We start from the raw sequence: 20,034 nt of genomic DNA, 5'->3' as shown, positions 1-20,034 counted from the left end.
AGTTTAATTTCAGAAAGAATTATTAAGTGATCGCAATGTTATAAAATTAACGTTCATCAGCTGTTATACCTTTATTATGTAAAATTTCTATATTTCGCCATCTCTGAAACAAAATATATAATGTTATATTAAACGTATGTAGGCTTAACATTAGAATAAATATTCTATGAAGAACTAATCAATGTTTCACACACATTTCCTTGTGATGGAATTTTTCTGTTGTAAGAGCTAGCTTCCGTATGTGTCGTATAGTGTTTGCAGCTGCAAGTTGGACTTCAAGATCATCAGAACCGATTAATCTTAGTACATGCTAAATAAGAGAAAGATAAAGTTACAGCGTACTATCAAGTGATAAGTAAATTATAAAAAAAATACCTTGACTACTCCACACGTGTGCATAGTTACACAATTGAGGGGTTCTTTACTCAGGTGATAAAAAGCTATGCAAGCGCCTTTGAGAACATCTGGATTTTGACTAGTCATGTAATTGACTAGCGGTGCAACGGTATTTAATTTTCCAAATTCATAATTATTCTGTCCCCACTCACAACAGTACGCAATGGCTAACGCTAAATTTGCCCTCAATGCTTCGTCTTCCTGCGAAACATACATTTTACTCAATACCACCCGTTAGAATAAATGTGTTACTTTTCAACATGTCAAATTACAGTTTCCACAAGATCAGCAAGCATCTTCACCACACCGTGATCAGTCAGGATTCCTAAATTCTCTGGATCCAACGCGATTTCAGCAATTGTCGCACAAACTGCACTGAGTACCTCGGTGTCGTCACTTTTTAACAGACTCACTGTCAATTCGAGACCACCCACGAAAGCTCGAACCATTTCTGGCGAATCTTTGGCATGTTTAATACAAGGCACTAGGGCAAGGCATGCGTTTCTTTTAATGATATTACTAGGATGCTTGAGAAGTGACCATATCAATCGGATGCCATCCAAAACATGATCGGTATCATTAATGATGTCCATGCACTGTTCATTCTCCGCACAGGCTTTCAACACCAACGGTAGATTTTCCAACAAGGGCTCATACGTTGCACTTAACAAATGTATCTGCAAAAAATTAAGAAAAATCAATTGGTCATGGCATCTCTAAATATCGCAGTCGAAGAAAGCACTCTTTAGAGGAATCATGCATATTTACCAGTTTTGGTATCCCGTCATTAACAATTAAGACATCTATATTAGCAGGATCTTTACAACATTCAGCTAGTGCGCCCACTACATTGGTTAAAACGTCTTCATGTTCGTTCTCTTCCAACAGAGTAACCAGTGATGCTACTAAACTGTTCTGTTTAAACCGGTTGACATTTTCTGGACTCATTGCACATTTCCATATTGCACCCACTACCGCAGCAAGTAACGGCTTTCTTTTTCGGACTTCGCTACTTCCTACAAGTTCACACAAAGGATCCAATCCTCCTGCTTCTCGAACAATATCTCGTGTGGTCTTGCTGGGAGCACACTTAAATATAGCACGAGCACAATTTTCCTTTAATTTGAAATCCTCATTCTGAAGATGTTGCACTATGTCAGCAATGATACCAGCTTGTTCGAAGGCGATTCGGAAATCTTTCTAAAAAAACCAGATCAATGTACAAGTCAGGAAAATTAGAAAGTCTTTGAAAGCTGTGTAATACGGTTGTCTATATTTATTGTTCGGATGATTTCACGCAAAGCAATAAATTTAGCAGGTAGTACTTTCGGAAGTAACTTACCAAGTCTGCGCACTGTTGAACAGAGCCCATCATCGAGATGATCAAATTTGTATGGCATGATCTTAAAAATCGTGCCATAAGGAAGATTACTCCATGTTTTCGTAGTTCTTCCTTGATCTTCGGACTGCTACTCACCGAGTCCAGTACTTTAGCACTCCCTGCAGCGACTGCTACGAGTTCTCTGTCATCTTCTTTTAGGTCGTTTAACGGACTTTGTAATACATAATCAGGAACATCCATAATGTCCATCTGAAATACAACACGATGTGTCACTTTACTGACCAGTTTTGACGACTTAAACTTGTACAAATTTTTTTTTATATCAGCCTCTTTATGTATCCTGTAATTAGCTTTTAAGTAAAGTCTTTACTTTGAATATGAAAAAGACACTTCAAACATCAAACTCTTACAGTGATATTACTTTTCAGAATTTGTCATATACTTACAATTAGCGGTATTCCTCCACGCAGGCGAATTTGTTTCCTAGCTTTTCTCATCAGAGCTATATTTGCCATGGTTTCTGCAGCCAATATTTGTATATCTTTTGCAGGGTGCTTCATTAACTGAATCAATGGTGATACTATACCAAGATTAACCATATGACGCCTCATTTCACTCGACGTTGTCATTTGAAGTAGAACTATTAATGCTCCATGTTGACACTTAGTATCTTTAGTTTCAAGAAGATTTATTAAAAGTTCCAATCCTCCCATTTCCCGAAAGCATGATCGAAGAGCCTATAGCAAGGATACAAGGAGACACAAAGACTAGAAAGTCATTTAAAACTCATCTTTACAGTTTGACATAGAGCATGTGTATAATAAAAATAGAAAATACATACATTGGAATTAAGTTCATAGTCTTTAAGGAGGCACAATGAAACTATCGTTGCGGTTTGGTTTCCTGCCTTCATGTATTTAACTAGCTTTTGTAAATGCCAGTATTCCGAGGGAACATCCTTTGTATCTTCTTTAAGATATCTATTTTCATCGTCACTCCCAGACTCTGGTTCATCGTCAGAACTTTGTTCTTCGAGATTCTCAAAAATATACCGAATTTGGGGGCCATAAGACTGTGCAGTAGCGACGGAAGCTGATACTTTTGAGGCAATCGTACCATCCTCTTCCGGAGTGTCTACTTCTGGCCTGTAACAAACAATGTCTAATAATTATTGAGAGAGAATATACATTCAAATAATATTCTTGCATAGATATATTGTACATACATGCTTCCTTGTTTTTGCTTTGATTTTCAAAACCAATTAAACTACGTCAATGAAGTAAATGATAAAACTAATTCTTACTCGGGTGGCAGAGTTTCCGATGCAGACTTCTCTGCTTTCTTCTTCTGCACCATGTTTGCTCACCTAGAACAATTTATATGATTAAATAATTAACTATATGAAAATGTACAAATCGAGTGTAGAGCCACGTAAATAAACATGGATTTCATCCGACTTCCCTGACATGTAACAACAAACTCATCCTCTAGGAAATTACTTATATCGTAGAAACAATAATGGTCTATAGAAACTCCTAACCCTCTAACCTTGAATATTATCGATCAAACATCACAATCGCGGGGTGCATTACGTTAAAACCCTTCGAGGATGATAGTTCATATTAATGAATTAGTCATAATGTTTCTAAAATGTAGCATGAATCTTCATCTAGAATTTTCATCTCTGGTCCTCTTCTCAACGTCCGTTCACCGCGAATCATGCGTGAAAGATTAATTTATTAAGACTGTGTAAGAATATAGCATGTCAAAAATCCTTCAATAAAAAATAGCATTCATAATTAATAAATATGTATAATACAGACCAAAATAAAAACGGTTATAAAATACTACTAATTGGTGTCGGTATTCAATTCAAACGATCGATCATGATCAATTCATGGTGTTACAATCGTCAGTGTTCATGTCATAAAAAAGATGAGCAATGTAATACATTAAAAACCAATGAAAGTCGAATAAAGCAACACTTTCTCGTACACACTGCCTAATGTAAAAAAAAAGTTTAAACAAAGGACAATGGATCGCTGAAGAAACTTTCGTGCCCATTAAACAAACTAATTCTGAAATTTAACATAACAGGTCCTGGTCAATTGGGATATCATACGTTAAATTAGACAACGAATTAGGACATTGACAGATTATAATACTAATTCTTTAGTTTGTACATTTCTTAGTCGATATGTACATAAATATTACGTTTAGCGATTCCTTTTCTTTTCTTTTTTTTTTTGAAAATCTTAACATGTTTATTCGTTCTATGAATGTATTACAAGTATGTTGGATACGTAACAGGGAGAGTGTGACAATCTGCTTCAATGGCATCGTTACTTGCTATTTAAATGTTATAATTTTGAGAGAAAGAAAAATTAAAAAAAAAAAAGGTTCTGTTATATAATATGCATGAGTACGCGTGAATGCATGTACGAATCATACAACTCAACTAAATAAACAATTTCGCTCACGTCTTTCCATGGAAGACGTACTCGAAACGTCGAGGCTTAGTTACAAGTCATATTAACGCTTGCAAAAAAAACAGCCACTTTAGTGTCGTATATCAGCCGCTCTTTCAACATAAAACTTTAGAGTAATCTATTGACTGCGGATGTAATTGTACGGGACCCATTCAAAGCGTGCATAATCGATAGACCGATTCCCCCTCGCTTAAATGTGTCACCTAACGAATACGCGTTTCCTATTTCAGACAATCATCCGCGCGTATTCTCATGCACCGAGTCCAAGTTACATTAATCTCTTTCGGATGATCCACAAAGATAATAGCTCCGATGCTGTATTGTCATATTGCAGCGAGTCACATGACGATAGGACATTGACCCAGGATTAAGGGATCATAAGACACGCGAAATAAGTGTTGGATACATTTGGATGGTAGTTACAAAAGCGCAAAGACATGTCTCAGTTCGCAAAGTAGGTTCTACCGGCAAACGACACATACAATTGCCCTGGAAAGAAGATCAATGACGAATACAAAACTCGGACCTGTGACCACATCTCAAGCATGAATGCATTTCCTTTTTAATTAAGCTCATTTTGAATTTGAAACCATTACATCTTCGCAGCCGCGTCTTCGAAGTTTCGGACGTTCGGTACGCGTAAGCAAACGAGTCGCGAAGCGGTCACCTATGACGTCCATATCAATGACAATGACGTCCGTATTACGGATTAACGTTTCCTATCTGAAATGCAGCCGATACCGACTGAGGATCTAATTAATGAGAATCGCCCGTACCCGGTGCACAAACGACATGCATGCGCCCCAGGGTACGGTTTAGTCGTGGTTCTGTAAATGAGTTGCAAAGCACGACGACGGAAAAGATTAGATAAGATGTCGTAAGCCACCACGTGTTTTTCGAATCGTTTGCGTTTTCCAGTGATCGAGGGGACCTCGAACGTCCCATCGAACAGAGACCCCTACGTCCATGCTTTTCCCAAAATGACAAGGTCATATCCATTCTAACGACAAAGTTAAGGCGAGTCGAGTGTAAATTCCGTAGAAACGATGTCGGTGCGAACGCTCCATTTTCTAACAGCCCTTTAACTCTACGTCGCAAGGTTGGTTAAGTCCAGTGCCTCAGTCATCGAGGTTCTGCGACAGCAAGAAATTCGCGGCAAGGTTCTCGTTTTTCTCGCATGCAAAGTACGCCTGTACAACTAGGTGCTCCGGGAACCCCAGCGCCTTGAGCCTCTCGATAGCCTCCTTGTCCTGAGGCGTGATCTGGATAACTCCTCGGACCGATCCACCGCCAGCACCTGCACCACCGCTGCTCGTCAGACCACCCTGAGCTGTCGCTGCAGCTGCAGCTGCCGCCGCCGTTGCGGCAGACACCGGTGCACCTTGCGCTCCCACTGCCCCCGTCGCCTCCGCTGTTCCAGCTGCGAAATACAACATATTCTTGGGTCGTTCCATAAGTTGCGATTGAATGACGTAATTCTATGTACAAGTTAAAACTTGGAGTCATGTCGAAAGGGTACGATTCTTTTGTACTTTTTTTTTTTTTTGAGGAGGCAATAAAACAGACTACGTGTTAATTAATAATGTACCACTGATAATTTCTAGCCACATTCCTGGACGTTATGTTTAAACATTTATTTCCAAAGAAAATTCACTGCAAAAAAAATCTTACGAAGCCATTCGATAATTCTAGTCATGAGAAAAATAGGTTACCGAAAGCTGCCCAGTATTCCTCGCTTATCTTATGAATGATGTTTATTTGCATCGTAAACACAAAATATTATGGGGAGACTAACCAGGTTCATTGAGCATCTGTACAAATGCTTCTTGGTTTTGGGAGATTAACTGTAAGAGAGCTGGATTGGTCTGTCCAATTTGTTGGAGCACGGCATTCAATAGGTGTGGATTCTGTTGAATGACTTGTCGCATTTGCTGGAACTGAGGTTGTGTACGTAAGAAGGCAAGCGGATCTGAACCTTGGTCTTGAATGTGATCCTGAGAGTCGGACTGTTCCTCTGGAGGATCCTCAAATAGTTGGGCTGGGATACCCGTTAATAAATATTCAACTGCTCTGTCAGGATTGTTGAAACTCGCTCGCAGAGCCTGTTCCACCTGTTCACGCTCGTATCTATCGAAGAATTAAAAACTGCTAGTGACTATAATTAAATATAGAACAACAATGTTAAATTTCCATCTTTTTATGAAATATAATTGAATCGTACAGGAGAATATATTTCTTGTCATTTCTGTTGACATGCAAATACAAACAATCAAAATGCAAATGGAAACAATGTTGAATAATTCATGGGATCAGAATAATGGCAAAGAATATTAAAATATGTAGTGGAAAAGTACTAAATAATACAAAATGTGTATAAACTTACCCCATATCCATTATATTTTCTACCATGGCATTGTATTCCTCACCCATAAGTAATGCACTTTCCGCTTGTCCTCCACCAGAAGCAGCAACGGCTATGCTTGATTGTTCTTGCACAGTAGCTGCTGCTCGTGGCTGTACTTGAGGCACAGGAACTGTCGTTGGTAAAGATGCAGGACTGAAAGAATTAACAGAATAAGTACATATCATAAAGTTAAAGAAAATATGAATTTAATCATAATGTTATTTATACACAGTTTAGTATATAATTACCTAGGTGCTGTAGATTCTTTATTGTTATCACCATCTGCATGCTGTTCGTCACTCGTACTTGCACCGGTACCAGCTTTAGGTTTTGTTACCATTACTACTATAAATTTCTTTTCATCGATATTATACTCGGTCAAGGGCTGCTCATCGGTTAATATTTTTCCTAAAAATAGATAACATTCATTGAATATTCATAACTTATGCATCATATCATTGCCATTCTTAAAATACCAGAAACAGGAAATACAGTAACGATTAGTAAGCAAAATATTGACATAAAGTAAGGTTATGTTACCGACACTAGAATAATCATATACTCATTTTAAAACTATCTATGAAACATGTCGGCATTGAATGTTCTCTTTATTATTTACACATTCAATCACACTTCGTTGATGAATGAGGTTATCTCGGACATAGCCAGGACCCACCGAAACGATTAGAGACGAAGAAAGAAATACGTACTTATTTGCTGCTAACCATGACATACACAGAAATACGCATTCACAATAGTTCCTTTCTACCTTCGCATGACCATAAACGAGGAGTGAAAAATGAATGAAGTACAGGACAACCATAGTGAGAATGAATCGAATCATGGGGGGAAAAAGTAAGGTTATACCGTCGCCTCTTACTCTGCTTACCGGCGTATATTAACTTTTGATGTTGTGCTGGAAACCCTTTTTGCGCCTCTATTTTGTCCTTAAGATCCTTAACCTGCAAAGAACCAAAAATGATCCGCTTACAGAGGGAAAGGCTGAGGTAAAAAAGTACAAGTTCCGGTACTCCGTGGATTGTTAAGCTTACCGTCTTCGATGGGTCAATCTCTACGGTGAAGGTCTGCTGTTGCAAATTTTTTAGCGTGACGATCATTTCGGCGAAACCTCGATGGTCCGATTAATTCCGTGCCGTAGGAGACTGCGATCTGCGTGCACACTCTCGACGAGGAAACCGTCACGATGTTTTGGTAGAGATTTTTCCAGCAATGAGTCGGCACTGCCTCAAGCACCACACAAGTATGCAGCCCGTGGTTGTGTGCGGCAAGAAACATATGACATCGTCATTCCCATTCGGGAGAATCACTTGATACCGTTCGGCAACATGGCGTCGACGACAAATCCGCAGTTTTCCCTTACATCTGCCGCCCATTTGCGTACGTTCAATGTCGTAGCGCTATCTTGAGACGTTCAGAGCGCCCATATGAAAGCGATTTTCACATCGTCGACCCTCGAGGACCTGCAACTCATCATCTGTATAAAAACATCAATGATGCATCGAAATTGCCTCGTGGAAACTGCGCGAGAAATTACCAGCGATGATTGCTCTATGCACATTTTCATATTCTCGGGTTTCTAATGACCGTTTGGACCGCTCCGCAAAAGGGGATGAAAGAGATAAATAAAGCCGGTGGCTAACCAGTTCAACCGACATTCTTAAATAGAAAATCTGTGCGCAGCTGAAATTCAGGTTGCATTTTCTTTAAATGGAAATCTGTTAAAGAATTGTACCGTCTTACTGCTCTATTTTGCTTTATGATTTGTTATAACAATATTTCATTTAAATGCTATTTGAAAAGAAAGGGAAAGGTGATGAAATTCACGTTGTGGAATTAATTCTGGTGGTTTGAGTTTCATCGGTAGGGGCGCCACATATGTTGATTTAAAATTGAATAAACGAACACCTTTTACAGGTCATTCAAAACTGTTTGCTTCTTCATGGAAAGCAACCCTAACATTTTGAAATTTCCGTTGGAACAAAGCATTAAAACGACGCGGTAAATTTCTTGGGGCTAAATCATTTACTGTTCTTTGACATTCATTGGAATCCTCAGTTGGAAATTCAAGCGCAAGACAGAATATATCGTTTCGGACAAACCAAAGATGTTCGCATATATAAGTAAGAAATTATCAAAATCTAGTTTATAATCTCAAACATTTGAGAAACAATATGAAACAATTCGTTATTTCAGGTACATGACTAAGGATACAATCGAAGAGCGAATAAAACTTTTGCAAGAAAGGAAATTACAATTGGCCGAAGGCGTTTTGGGTGGAGTTCGTTTCACAAGTGGAGCAAAATTAACATTAGATCTGAAGTCCCTCTTTGACATGTAATTATGTTAATTATTTGAATCACTGCCAAAAGTTTTATCTAATGACAAATATAAATGATTTTTAATTCTTACTATTGTATGAATTGTAGTAATAGTCACATGTATGTACACTGTATTTATCTTAATCAGAAAGGAATATATGTGTTTTGTTACATAATTTGTTAATTTTGTGTAATTGTTCTTGCGTGTATGTACCACAAGAAACCGGCAGATAAAAAAAATAAATAATTCCTGATGTTACGTAAACATAGAATTGTGTAAAGTTTCTATGTCCTTTTCTCTTTCAATCGCTCGCAATTTCTCTTTTCTGTACATCTCATAATCTTCATCATCTGTAGGTAATTCATATCTGCACAGTGGACAGGTATTCGTCTGCAAGGGAACCAGAAATTAAGAAAACAAATAACACTAATACACAATTGCGCATCGATCCCGAGCAGTACGTACTTTTCCCAACCATGGTAAAATGCACTCATTATGGAACGAGTGCTGACAAGGCAATAATTTTACAGTAATGCCTATATCGAACTCTTTCAAGCATATCGGACACTGTTTTGAATTTTCATCTGTAATGTTTACTTCCTTGAGACCATCTATTGCAGTTTTTGAAGCAGGAGGAGGCAATCGCTCCGTTTGCCCAAGTTGTTCCCACATACCAAAATCACGGAGCAAGCGTGCCATGTGAACTAAATGATTCGGTGATTCACCATTTGCTAGCGGAGTCCATCCCATTTCTTGAAAGTAATCAGACATCCTAATGGAAGCAGAAAATTGAACGATCATGGTATAGAAGATGAATTAAAATGTTTATATTACAATGGATAAATTATTAACGACGACTGCTTTTTTTCTTACTTGCTTTGAGAGTGGGCTAACGATAAGTGACACTGACTTTGTAATCGAGCAACTGAAATCAATTAGCAAAAGTTCAAGTCATATTTGTATATGTCAGATGCAAAGAACAGCTGACAGATCCACTTTACCTTCACATGCAGCGCTTGAAACGGTAAAACAGTGAACTATAATTACAGTAAGTATAGTTATCGATAAAGCAGATTGCATCTTTAAAAAAAGATTCATTTCTATGTGTTTCCATGAAAGGATGATCATACAGTAGAGCTGTCAGAACAAAACAATATTCCAAACTTCTTCCAAACAATTCCAAATACAACTTGTTCGACGTGGAAGTATCGTTAAATTTAACTTCGGAAGGACTCTCATAATGAAGAGATTAATCGTTATTTTAAGCTCTCTAATGATTCTTTACACAGTTTCAAGCGATGATTCGAATACAAGTAAGAAAAAGTCATCGCATAAAAGAGATATCACAGATATGAATGATGCCGACTTGGAACGTATACTTGATGAATGGGAGGTAAGATTTTGATGGTTCTTCACTTTTTATTAAAAAGATATTTGGTTAACAATTCTGGCTCTCCACGAGTCTAGTTTCAGGATATCACTTTTAAATTTCATATTTTCTATTTTTAAACACTTATTCAAGGATAATGTAATCGAAGTATTAATCCATTTCCAGAAACATGAAGAACCCTTAGAACCTGACGAGCTTCCTGAACATCTTAGGCCAAGCCCGCAAATAGATTTGTCAAAAGTAAGTTCATTTATTTCTTACATGCTATCACATTTATAAAACAATACATTCTTGGTATTTTCTTAATTTAAGAGAAGTATGTTCTCTATTTTACTAACTATGAATGTTAGATATGTTTGTAGTTTTTTTAACTTCGATGGGAGTTACTCTTTTAGGTTGATATGACAAAACCGGATGAAATATTACGGATGACGAAAAAAGGCAAAAGCTTAATGATGTTTATAGACGTTAACCCAGATATCTCGGAAGAGAACGCCAATGTTCTAATGAGAATATGGCAGGGCAGTTTACAAAATAATCACATTATTGCAGAAAGGTAAAGTCAAACTATTGACACGAATTATCAATAGCAGATGATATTTGAAATAATTTTACTGAAAACAGTTTATAAACGGCTGATTTGAAAACTTTAATAATTTCAGATATCCAATTGATCTTAAACGAGCAGTGTTTCTTTTCCCAGAAGGATCTCAAGCTATAGATGCGAAAAATTATTTATTAGAACAACCTGAAATATCGCATATCACTCTCGAAGGGCAGACATTTTATGGGAAACATGCGAAAAAGAGTGAAGTGAGTTTTCAATATTCAGGCAACACATTAAATCTTTATATGCATTATTTTCGGGTCCAATTGTTACATTTTATTTATACATGTAAATTATGTTCCAGAATGCAGCCAGCGAAGAATCAAATGCAAAAGAGCCTAGGAAAAAATTGGAATTGTGAAACTTCTACGGATTTTGAAATTTACAATTCTTAAATCGCATTGACTAAAAGAAAAATCTGCATGATAGTATGGCAAAATATCACCCAGCATTTAAAAAAAGAGCATACAATATCTATAATTCTTTAAATATTTATATGTAAAATATGAATAATATTGATTTGTATCAAAAGTGAAGGGCCAGTTTCATATGTAGTTGAAAATTCTGTCTTTATGCTTATAAGAAATTAAGCCAATGGAAAATAAATATTTTTTTCTATTTCATTCCTTGAAGTTATTTTCACGCGTTAAATTAAATTTCAACAATTTTTGGAGTTATGTTCATACTCTCGTGCCAATATCTTATAATTCTTGGTCTGTACAAATCTGTATAGTCAATGAAATGCAAATCCAATGCAATGTTCTACTTGTACACGCGTGTAATAACATATGGATTCTATCTGTGATAATTATGGTTAAGTATTAAAAAATACTTTACCTTGCAAAGTATATATAGTAGATGTATGAATGTTTGTAACATTACTTTGAAAATAAAAAATATAAACAGTTATCAAAATTTATTTAACAATCATTAATATTACACAAGCAAACTAATACTTTAGGTACTAAGGTACAATATTGTGAATGGCAAATTCTCCTTATCATAATTTCTTATTTAATTACACTGGTTTTGCTGTCAATAGATTCTACCTGTGCTTCATTTAGTGCCTTGACTTCTCTTTGTAGTTCTCTTACTACAGCAGCCAATGCTTGTGGGTTTACTCCACTTTCCAACAGTCGCACGCATATACTAAGCGTGGCTTGGTCTAAATTTGTGTTTAATAGTTTGGATATTTGGTACAAGATCTGGAACGTTTTGCGAGCTGCATTCACCTGGTGATTCACAGGTTCCGGCATGCTGGCCCGACCACGTTCCTTACTGCAAATCATATTTATCAACATTTTGTTTGTAATCTATTTACTAAACATTTCCATACAAATGATAACTTCTAAAAAATAATGATTTCCCTATTTTCACATGGTACAAATTGTATTTATATATAACTTATATATAACAATGAATGTCCTTTTGTAATTTTTAACATAATAACACAGATGTCAACTTTCTGAATCCATTTCGGTGCTTGGTCTAAAAAAGCTACCAAATGACCAACATAACGATAGTTATTGGGCTATTGCCAGAGTAAATGGAACACTGCATTTAAACGTGATTCAGTTGCTTGCCTTCTATGCCAAGATGCAGACGGATATGCTTTTTGTAATAGCGTATCTTAGTTAAATGACGCAAAATGTGAAAATATTTTCAAGATCTATTTAAAGAAGGTACCGTGCGTCGTCCTAAAAAGGATTACATTGTTTCGGTAGTTTTTAAAATATTCTGTAAGTGCAATAGTCACAAAAATTTTGTATACAGAGCAGTAGCTGCATAAATTGATATAAATACTTTATGCAAAGACACGTCATTTAATTGAATACTTACTCCCCAATGTTAGACAGTTTTACGGTTTTGACAAATCACCATTTATGAGAAAAATCCCTCCACTCTATTCTAAATGAGTTTTAAATTTTATAAATTATCTCTTCCGTGCAGAGCTTCAAGAGCACGACGCATTTTGAGAAATTCGCTCGTTGGGAAACATTTCGCAAACATGTCTGAGCCGAAGACCGTCAGGGGCGCGGCGATCAAGCGAGTCGAAAGCTTTCCTGCAATTGAAGGTTAAGTCACTGCATATCTTTTTTAAAGGACTTATAATTTTCAGAAATTATTATATTCAAAGAGATAGTTCACGAATGACTAAGGAATAAAAAGGAAGAATTAATGGACTAATCATTTGTCTCCATTTATGGTTTAATCATTCGACTCCGCCAATCAAATTCATATATCACTAGATAGCAGTCTAGTGAGAACCGTTAATAATTAATAAATTGAGTTATGATCCTGGAACAGGAATCAAAGAAAACGCCAAACCAAAAACTATTTTCGTTTCATATTAACGTTTGGAGAGTTGATTTCCAAATTTTAGCGAATAATGTCGCTTGTATTAATTTTTTATTTTTCGTGGAGGATTGGACCATTTTAGTCACTAGCCGATTATGGAAGCATTTTGTCCAGTTTCATCGAAGATTAAAAAACTCGATGAAATTTGCTTCATGGAAACACATCTTACCCGTCTGAAGGCGTGACTGTCAGTCAGCTGACTTTAGTTAAAGATTATACTTCGATATTTTTTTACGGAACATTTGTCATTACACAAAAGTAGAAGAAAAGTAACAATGGCTCTTCATTCCGCAGGGAAAGGCAAACTCTTGGCAGTTATCGGAGACGAGGCACGCAAGTTATTTATAATTCTGTACTATGTTCGAGCAGTTATATTTACCTGAAAATAAATGTTTCACTTGCAGGATACCTGTGTGGGGTTCCTCTTGGGAGGTGTCGGAGAGATCAACAAAAATCGTCATCCCAACTTTATGGTTGTCGACAAAAGTATGTTAAAATTGTAAGAATTAATACATATGTGTCATGCTTCGAATTTATAACATCTCTTACACAATACTGGTTCACTTATGACCATTACAATTATCTGGTTGTGATTTAATGATTAAAAAAATTATAACCATTCATAAGACATCGATACTAAATGGAATTTATTTGTTTAGATACTGCAGTGAGTGAAATCGAAGAAACATTTAAGCGTTTTATCAGAAGGGACGATATCGACATTATTTTAATTAATCAAAATGTAAGTTCAGATATTATCTAAACAGGTTTGCATGCTGCTTCCAATCTTAGCTTTAATCTCACCGTAATTACTTTCTATTGAATGATTGTATTTTGTCATGAGAATTATTTTGAAAATTGTTGCATACATTTTTATTTTATTTTTAGTCAAATATCTGAGTCATGTGATATGTGATAACGATATTCATGTGACTGGACAAGAAATGAATACCTCAGATCCACTAATGTTAAAGGAATTAATTTTAGAATTTATCTACAGGTGGCTGAGATGATTCGACATGTGATTGATAGTCATACTCAACCTATTCCCGCAGTATTGGAAATTCCCAGTAAAGATCATCCATATGATGCAAGCAAAGACTCGATTCTTCGACGTGCAAAGGTAAAATTGATTATTTTATTTGACACTTCATGTTTAAGAGACTTCTACACACATAATTATATATAGAAAGATATACTCAGTCAATGAAAACATCTAAATGAATTATGTAACCAAGAAATAGTCTAAAAAATATCTTCAAGAATCCTGAATCTTTGTAAAAAAAAGTGAAAGTACTATCGTACATGCATAGGTTTGAAAAGAAAAATGTTTTATGTTACAGGGAATGTTCAACCCTGAAGATATTCATTAATGCGTGTACAATAAATGCATGAGTCACCATTGACTACTATGTATAATAAAAGTATTTTCCAACTGTCTAGTATTTATTAGTTTAATCTCTAGGAATTGTTGTTCTTGTGAAATTATATGTGAAAAAAATGGAGAATTATAAACATTCCAATATATTATGAATAAGGTATACTTTATTAAATTACTAAACCATATTTTACTGCCTACTGTCATCAGAAAACATTAATTTAACAAAAGTACTGCAGAAATTATCGTAGCTGGATTTAATTCCCAGATAATATTAACATAATATACTTTGTGAATATATTAAAAGAAGCACATTTATAGCTAAAAAATACTCAGCAAGAAACATAATGGTCGCCCTTAATATATGATTAATACTATATTACAATATATAAATACAGCGTTTAAAAAGATCTACTTGCAAACGAAACTCAGACTTTATCTCACATTCAGTCACTCTTTATAATTGAAATCAAAATCAGAAAGAAAAAACTTTACTACACTCCTTAATAATAGTATTTACAACAATATTGTCCAGTTGCTTTTAGACTATTATTGAGATTCGAAAAATGTGTTATCAATGCCCCTTGTATGTGATTGCAGTCCAATCGCACCTTCTTCTTTAAAATGTAACTTTGCCTTTATGATAACGATTTGCCCTTACAAAGTGAATATTCATCTAAAGTTTCTCTATTTGACCGTTTGTATCACAATTTTTATTCCAAAAGGCAAGATGTGTATCACTTATAATTCAGCATAACTATAGAAAGAATTTATATTTTCTCTGCAGCAATATAACTGCCAACCAGATATATGAATACACAAGGCATCTTGGATTTATATAAAAAAGAGGGAATAGAAATACTTCCGCGCAAAAGCGCGATATTAATCAATCGTAATGCATGATCGTACACGTCTCACTAAAGTATGAAAAAAAACATGAATGCAATTAAAACCAGCAGCAGATTGCGAGAAAAACGTAATTTCCCCACCAACCGTTTCAATTATCGCGTTCTTCCTTAGCCGATAAGAACAATTTTTGAACGACGTGTGTAATCTTGGCTGAAAATTATTTTTAATCAGCGGTTAAGAAATATTTATCATAAAGTTTGTAAGAGATAAATTTATGACCTGCTCACCATTAAGCTTTCGGAACCAGAGTGGTTTGTCCTTCCAAGCTACACCTACTAAATAAGCAGGAATGCCGGATAAAGTGATAATGGCACCTACACCCACTTCAATTGGCCTCTTGTAGCAAGGTACTAATACCAAAAAGGCGCAAACGGCCACAAATAAAATTGGCACCCACAACGAAACCTAGAATTTATAAATTACCAATGAAAGTCAAATAGTAAAATGACAGCATATCATCTAATCGATTAAAATATGATGCGTACTTTAATTGGTCGATCCATATTTGGTTTCTTGTATCTAAGCCACAGAATACCAGCAACCGAAATCATGATAAAGAATGATTCCACAATACTGCAGTAAGTAATTAGTACAAACACATCGGTGACGCAAAGCATGATTAAGGACAGGATGCACTGTAATGCAAAGAATTATAATGAGCATCGAAATATCTATTAGATGAATTCTTGCACAACCTAGGGTATCGTAAAGCTGTATTGATCATGATTTTACGTCGGCGCATCGACGTGCTAAAATTGTATACTGACTATATTTTTATGAAGTTGCGTGACAATTGAGCTTCATTTTGCTTTTAAGGTAAGTAGACCTTTAAGCACTACGTACCAGAAATACTAAAGCTGGTGTCGGAGTGAACCGTTTGATGTTGATATGACTAAGTATCGATGGAAAATGACCATTCCTTGCTCCAACAAAACACATTCTCGAGGATGTCATTATGTGAACGCTCAAACCTCCAAAAGCAGATACAGCTACCATTAAGGGTATCGTCCAAGACATTACCCCAAGCAGCCGATCACCCAATGTCTGAAAATGTCTATGGTGTAGTTGCTAGATTGTATACGTTATATCTATACATGTATGAAAACTTACAACCGCAATAGCTTCCGATGAAATCATTTCAGTTGGCGTTAAAACAGCCAAGTAAGCGATGTTTGCTAGTACGTAGATAAGCGTCACTAAAGGCAATGATATGTAAATAGCACGCGGTAAATTCCTGCAAACGGATGTTTCTTTTATCAGTTAAAATGAAAACATTTGTTATAACAATCTGCTAAGTATTATCAAAGTATGTATTTACACATATGGGTTTTTCAATTCTTCGGTCATGAAATTCAAGTAATTCCATCCTGAGTAAGAAAATATGCCGGAATAGAAAGCTACGGCTATTTTTCCAGAATCCGTAGTTGTACCTTCGAAAGAATTTTCAAAATTCTCTGTGTGCCCTACAATGTAACGAGTGCGCTGTCTATATAAAACTATATACATATACAATTCCATACTGTAATATCAAGGTGCCCCATAAGTTTCTTAATTTTTTTTTTTATACAAAATGAATATATGGTGTGGAAGGAACTTATGGGACACCCTAATATAACCAGTAAAAATATTTCACATCATCTGATTAAGCAACTTTGCAACAAATAAGTAGAACTTACCTAACATCAACCATGTCAAGCCTGCAATTATGATAACCACCAGGGCTCCAATTTTTGCAAACATGAACACATTTTGCATTTTTGATGTCTCCTTAACATCGTAACAATTTACAAATGTTAGAAAACCTAACAATCAATATAAATATATTAACTAAAAATTAGCGCAGTAGATGGAATATAACAAATCTTGGAAAGCAAATCAAACATAAATAACTTACATATTGTTAGAGCAGCAAGAAGTCTTATTGCATCAACAGGAATGGAACAATTCGGAAAAAACGGTTGTAAGACATACTGAGCAAATGTTAAGCCCATAATAGCATTTGTTGTAGGTCTGTAAAAGTGTTGCCGAATAAATGTTTATCATTTTAATATTTCGGGGGGGGGGTAATCAAATATGCGTACACGAAAATGAAATTGGCAGCCCAGAGATAAAGGAATGCCGGTAGTGCTCCAAAGGCTTCAAAAATGTATGCATAATCTCCACCACTTCGTGGTATACTAGTTCCCAATTCGGCGTAGCATAGGGCACCGACCATTGAAAGTAAACCACAAAGTGTCCATACTATAAGAGATAATCCAACACTACCTACTTCTTGAATTACTCCCTTGGGTGATACAAAGATTCCTGAAAGATCGCATTTAGATATATAAGATATGATTAAAAATTATACATTTACTACTGTTACGTATATATTTTATTCATATATTTTATTGTGACTTACCCGATCCAAATATAATGCCAAGGATGATTGCAACTCCTTCTAGTAATCCAAGCTGCTTCTTCATTTGAACTTTCCCAATATTCTGATTGGATTGCTTTTGGTTACTTTTTCCATCCCCCGATTGCTTCAACCCTTGCATCTCTGCTGGTGTTCCTCCAGAAACTTGTTTCACCATTATGACTCTTATAAACAAATGATTTAACAAATACTTGAATTTATATATTGAAACTTATTTTTTAAGTAATTGTAATAGAAACCTACACGATATGAAACTGTTAACATACAAAAATGTATCAACTGTACAAAAAACATACAATTTGGTACAGCGACAATAAAAATAACATAAGTAGTGCCAATTATTGATTTTTAAAGGGTTCTTAAACAAATAGTTTTACTAGTAGAATAGAATGAACAAAAGCTAGATTTCTGCCTAGTAAAACTCAACAAACTGAAACTCTAAGATCCTTTGCAGAGTATATATGTCTCAGAAGTGTAACCGCGGAAGATATCCACGTGACAGTACCTGAAAAAATATCAACACACCATCACCATAAACTCTTATGTGTACTGATATCAAATATTCAATAGGATTCAATTCGGCGTAACCAGGCACCGCATAGCAGGGAATCAGCAAATATAAACATCCTTGTCAGCAATTGACATTGACCGAGGTTAAATACAAAAGCATGCGTTTTATTTCACTTTAAAACGTTGGATCTTAAGTCACCTTAATGACAGTTATGTGTAATTTCAGAGTAGTTAACAATAAATACATCTTCACCTCGGTAGGATTAAGTTTTTATAAATACCTCATGTGTAACCAATGATTAAATTATCTGATTTTCCATAAACGTTTAACACATAACTTAACACCTTACTTCATATGACTAACTTACTTCTAATACAAAATATTGTAGTCTTTATACTTTGTAAGTTATAACTATAATTATTTGCCTAACAACTGGTTATTAATAATCTGCAGAAACTTCATTGACACAATCCATTTGTATATAATATACGTGACTATACTGACTGTTTTTAAATTATTAAATATTTTTTAAAAACGTACCTTTCAAAAATACTTTAGTTTATCAAATGGGAAATAAGAAGCCAATCTGTCTGTGACCCAATAAACTCCGTTAAATACAAGAATTATGAAGCCTGATGCAATAGCAGAGGAAACCGATTGCATCGATCAATGTTATTGTTGTTTGCCTGAATTGTCGTATTAACATTCTCTAGAAAATAATGAAAGATTTGTACATACGACACACATATATATATAAGTATATATCAAAGAAACCGTCACACATCCATCGTAATACTTCTGGAAGCTTTTGAAATTGAAACAAAATGTAACGATTTGAATTGTAATTATTCATGATCACGAGTTTAAATTGAACTCTCTTTTTGCTCATTCGAAGTATTTACGAAAATAGAGTTATATACAACTTACTTATTAGATCAAATTTGTTTACCAGATGGTAAAATCAGCTCCGATCATCATTCATATTAAACGTGAAAGACCAAGTACGTCAAGCAGTCGTGGCTGTTCGCGGTACAGTCACGTGTACGATTGTACGTCCGAAAACGTGGGTACAAGTCTGATCTATAGTCCTCACGCTTAATTCTTAATTTCGGTGCTTTTTGCGCATGCGGATGCGGACACACGTATGTTCTCGCAAAGGTGTAAATGCGTTGTTCTGTTACTTATAACCTCAACCGGTGCGTTGGGACTTCCAAAAGCATTACGCATTTGTGTTTTCTAATATGTGATCGGTGGCGATCTTGTATCAGTGACTAACGCATTCGAAAAAGCTCCTAATTTGTGAGCGAAAGCTGAGTACACGATTTCAAAAATAGGACTTGGAAGAACAATAGCCAACATTGTCATGTCGGTAAAAATAAGTGAAAATTGGCAGCCCTGAAACGTGTTCTTCAAACTAGGGTGTTTATTACGTATTTTGACGAGAGTGCTCACTTCTCGCAGTTTCATCTCACGTGGGTTTATTCGCCGAAT

At 35.6% G+C, this 20,034-nt stretch overlaps 7 protein-coding genes across 14 annotated transcripts; 2 read left to right on the top strand and 5 right to left on the bottom strand.

Annotated features, from left to right (window-relative positions):
- Positions 1-56: 56 nt before the first annotated feature.
- LOC105701644 (armadillo repeat-containing protein gudu) lies at positions 57-3,802 on the bottom strand. Of its 3 annotated transcripts, XM_023432346.1 has the most exons (10): positions 3,287-3,802; positions 3,042-3,104; positions 2,580-2,883; positions 2,185-2,475; positions 1,739-1,987; positions 1,165-1,596; positions 669-1,073; positions 376-597; positions 195-310; positions 57-103 (listed from the first exon to the last, which is right to left on the bottom strand). In XM_023432346.1, exons 2-10 carry the CDS (start codon positions 3,092-3,094, stop codon positions 88-90), a joined length of 2,088 nt encoding a protein of 695 aa, XP_023288114.1. In that variant the 5' UTR covers positions 3,095-3,104; positions 3,287-3,802; the 3' UTR covers positions 57-87. The 3 variants fall into 3 exon arrangements, with proteins under 3 accessions (XP_023288114.1, XP_023288113.1, XP_023288115.1); XM_023432345.1 differs by having other exon boundaries at positions 3,042-3,802; XM_023432347.1 differs by lacking the exon at positions 3,287-3,802 and having other exon boundaries at positions 2,964-3,056.
- A 173-nt stretch (positions 3,803-3,975) lies between these two features.
- Positions 3,976-8,033, bottom strand: LOC105701652 (UV excision repair protein RAD23 homolog B). The gene is made up of 6 exons (XM_012428569.2): positions 7,684-8,033; positions 7,521-7,593; positions 6,880-7,039; positions 6,611-6,784; positions 6,023-6,354; positions 3,976-5,647 (listed from the first exon to the last, which is right to left on the bottom strand). The coding sequence occupies exons 1-6, from the start codon at positions 7,747-7,749 to the stop codon at positions 5,346-5,348; spliced, it is 1,107 nt and encodes a 368-aa protein (XP_012283992.1). The 5' UTR covers positions 7,750-8,033; the 3' UTR covers positions 3,976-5,345.
- Positions 8,034-9,072: 1,039 nt separating this feature from the next.
- On the bottom strand, positions 9,073-9,970 carry LOC105701658 (E3 ubiquitin-protein ligase RNF181-like). Its single transcript, XM_012428581.2, has 3 exons — positions 9,845-9,970; positions 9,437-9,743; positions 9,073-9,361 (listed from the first exon to the last, which is right to left on the bottom strand). Exons 2-3 carry the CDS (start codon positions 9,740-9,742, stop codon positions 9,227-9,229), a joined length of 441 nt encoding a protein of 146 aa, XP_012284004.1. The 5' UTR covers position 9,743; positions 9,845-9,970; the 3' UTR covers positions 9,073-9,226.
- Positions 9,971-10,056: 86 nt separating this feature from the next.
- Positions 10,057-11,591, top strand: LOC105701656 (LDLR chaperone boca). Its single transcript, XM_012428577.1, has 5 exons — positions 10,057-10,364; positions 10,527-10,601; positions 10,757-10,917; positions 11,024-11,174; positions 11,273-11,591. The coding sequence occupies exons 1-5, from the start codon at positions 10,212-10,214 to the stop codon at positions 11,327-11,329; spliced, it is 597 nt and encodes a 198-aa protein (XP_012284000.1). The 5' UTR covers positions 10,057-10,211; the 3' UTR covers positions 11,330-11,591.
- A 276-nt stretch (positions 11,592-11,867) lies between these two features.
- LOC105701661 (mitotic-spindle organizing protein 1-like) lies at positions 11,868-12,946 on the bottom strand. The gene is made up of 2 exons (XM_012428584.2): positions 12,808-12,946; positions 11,868-12,246 (listed from the first exon to the last, which is right to left on the bottom strand). The coding sequence occupies exon 2, from the start codon at positions 12,222-12,224 to the stop codon at positions 11,979-11,981; it is 246 nt and encodes an 81-aa protein (XP_012284007.1). The 5' UTR covers positions 12,225-12,246; positions 12,808-12,946; the 3' UTR covers positions 11,868-11,978.
- LOC105701657 (V-type proton ATPase subunit F) lies at positions 12,859-14,860 on the top strand. 3 transcript variants are annotated; one of them, XM_012428578.2, is made up of 6 exons: positions 12,859-13,043; positions 13,621-13,655; positions 13,731-13,812; positions 13,986-14,068; positions 14,327-14,449; positions 14,670-14,860. In XM_012428578.2, the coding sequence occupies exons 1-6, from the start codon at positions 12,881-12,883 to the stop codon at positions 14,697-14,699; spliced, it is 516 nt and encodes a 171-aa protein (XP_012284001.1). In that variant the 5' UTR covers positions 12,859-12,880; the 3' UTR covers positions 14,700-14,860. The 3 variants fall into 3 exon arrangements, 2 of the variants coding, with proteins under 2 accessions (XP_012284001.1, XP_012284002.1); XR_001104240.2 differs by lacking the exon at positions 14,670-14,860 and having other exon boundaries at positions 13,731-13,825; positions 14,327-14,349; XM_012428579.2 differs by lacking the exon at positions 12,859-13,043 and having other exon boundaries at positions 13,522-13,655.
- On the bottom strand, positions 14,854-19,958 carry LOC105701646 (Y+L amino acid transporter 2). Of its 4 annotated transcripts, XM_023432350.1 has the most exons (14): positions 19,471-19,958; positions 19,084-19,252; positions 18,276-18,537; positions 18,015-18,196; positions 17,695-17,917; positions 17,508-17,623; positions 17,290-17,415; positions 16,932-17,076; positions 16,724-16,847; positions 16,457-16,657; positions 16,099-16,248; positions 15,841-16,018; positions 15,698-15,763; positions 14,854-15,621 (listed from the first exon to the last, which is right to left on the bottom strand). In XM_023432350.1, the coding sequence occupies exons 4-13, from the start codon at positions 18,187-18,189 to the stop codon at positions 15,702-15,704; spliced, it is 1,500 nt and encodes a 499-aa protein (XP_023288118.1). In that variant the 5' UTR covers positions 18,190-18,196; positions 18,276-18,537; positions 19,084-19,252; positions 19,471-19,958; the 3' UTR covers positions 14,854-15,621; positions 15,698-15,701. The 4 variants fall into 4 exon arrangements, with proteins under 4 accessions (XP_023288118.1, XP_012283976.1, XP_023288116.1 ...); XM_012428553.2 differs by having other exon boundaries at positions 14,854-15,763; positions 19,471-19,957; XM_023432348.1 differs by having other exon boundaries at positions 14,854-15,763; positions 18,329-18,537; positions 19,471-19,957.
- Between the last annotated feature and the right edge of the window lie 76 nt (positions 19,959-20,034).

The sequence above is a fragment of the Orussus abietinus genome, unplaced genomic scaffold (assembly GCF_000612105.2).
Source record: "Orussus abietinus isolate OABI.00-Male unplaced genomic scaffold, Oabi_2.0 scaffold24, whole genome shotgun sequence".
NCBI lineage: Eukaryota > Metazoa > Arthropoda > Insecta > Hymenoptera > Orussidae > Orussus > Orussus abietinus.
Note: the sequence above shows the minus strand (reverse complement) of the source record. Positions and strands in the feature narration are given on the sequence as shown.

Bases quoted from the DNA above. Each gene is read 5' to 3' on its own strand.
- LOC105701646 (XM_023432350.1), bottom strand. From the start codon at position 18,189: ATGGTGAAACAAGTTTCTGGAGGAACACCAGCAGAGATGCAAGGGTTG. The intron at 17,416-17,507 runs GTAAGTTATTTA...ATTGATTGTTAG, and splicing joins TCTTGCTGCTCTAACAATAT to GTTTTCTAACATTTGTAAAT. The intron at 16,249-16,456 runs GTACGTAGTGCT...TTTGCATTACAG, and splicing joins CACCAGCTTTAGTATTTCTG to TGCATCCTGTCCTTAATCAT.
- LOC105701657 (XM_012428578.2), top strand. From the start codon at position 12,881: ATGAGTTTTAAATTTTATAAATTATCTCTTCCGTGCAGAGCTTCAAGA. The intron at 13,656-13,730 runs GCACGCAAGTTA...TTTCACTTGCAG, and splicing joins TGGCAGTTATCGGAGACGAG to GATACCTGTGTGGGGTTCCT. The intron at 14,069-14,326 runs GTAAGTTCAGAT...ATTTATCTACAG, and splicing joins TTATTTTAATTAATCAAAAT to GTGGCTGAGATGATTCGACA.
- LOC105701661 (XM_012428584.2), bottom strand. From the start codon at position 12,224: ATGCCGGAACCTGTGAATCACCAGGTGAATGCAGCTCGCAAAACGTTC.
- LOC105701644 (XM_023432345.1), bottom strand. From the start codon at position 3,094: ATGGTGCAGAAGAAGAAAGCAGAGAAGTCTGCATCGGAAACTCTGCCA. The intron at 2,476-2,579 runs GTATGTATTTTC...TCCTTGCTATAG, and splicing joins ACTATGAACTTAATTCCAAT to GCTCTTCGATCATGCTTTCG. The intron at 598-668 runs GTAATTTGACAT...TATGTTTCGCAG, and splicing joins TTGCTGATCTTGTGGAAACT to GAAGACGAAGCATTGAGGGC.
- LOC105701658 (XM_012428581.2), bottom strand. From the start codon at position 9,742: ATGTCTGATTACTTTCAAGAAATGGGATGGACTCCGCTAGCAAATGGT. The intron at 9,362-9,436 runs GTACGTACTGCT...GTTCCCTTGCAG, and splicing joins TTTTACCATGGTTGGGAAAA to ACGAATACCTGTCCACTGTG.
- LOC105701656 (XM_012428577.1), top strand. From the start codon at position 10,212: ATGAAGAGATTAATCGTTATTTTAAGCTCTCTAATGATTCTTTACACA. The intron at 10,365-10,526 runs GTAAGATTTTGA...ATCCATTTCCAG, and splicing joins GTATACTTGATGAATGGGAG to AAACATGAAGAACCCTTAGA. The intron at 11,175-11,272 runs GTGAGTTTTCAA...ATTATGTTCCAG, and splicing joins AACATGCGAAAAAGAGTGAA to AATGCAGCCAGCGAAGAATC.
- LOC105701652 (XM_012428569.2), bottom strand. From the start codon at position 7,749: ATGATCGTCACGCTAAAAAATTTGCAACAGCAGACCTTCACCGTAGAG. The intron at 7,594-7,683 runs GTAAGCTTAACA...GGTTCTTTGCAG, and splicing joins AGATTGACCCATCGAAGACG to GTTAAGGATCTTAAGGACAA. The intron at 6,355-6,610 runs GTAAGTTTATAC...ATTCTTCGATAG, and splicing joins GAAAATATAATGGATATGGG to ATACGAGCGTGAACAGGTGG.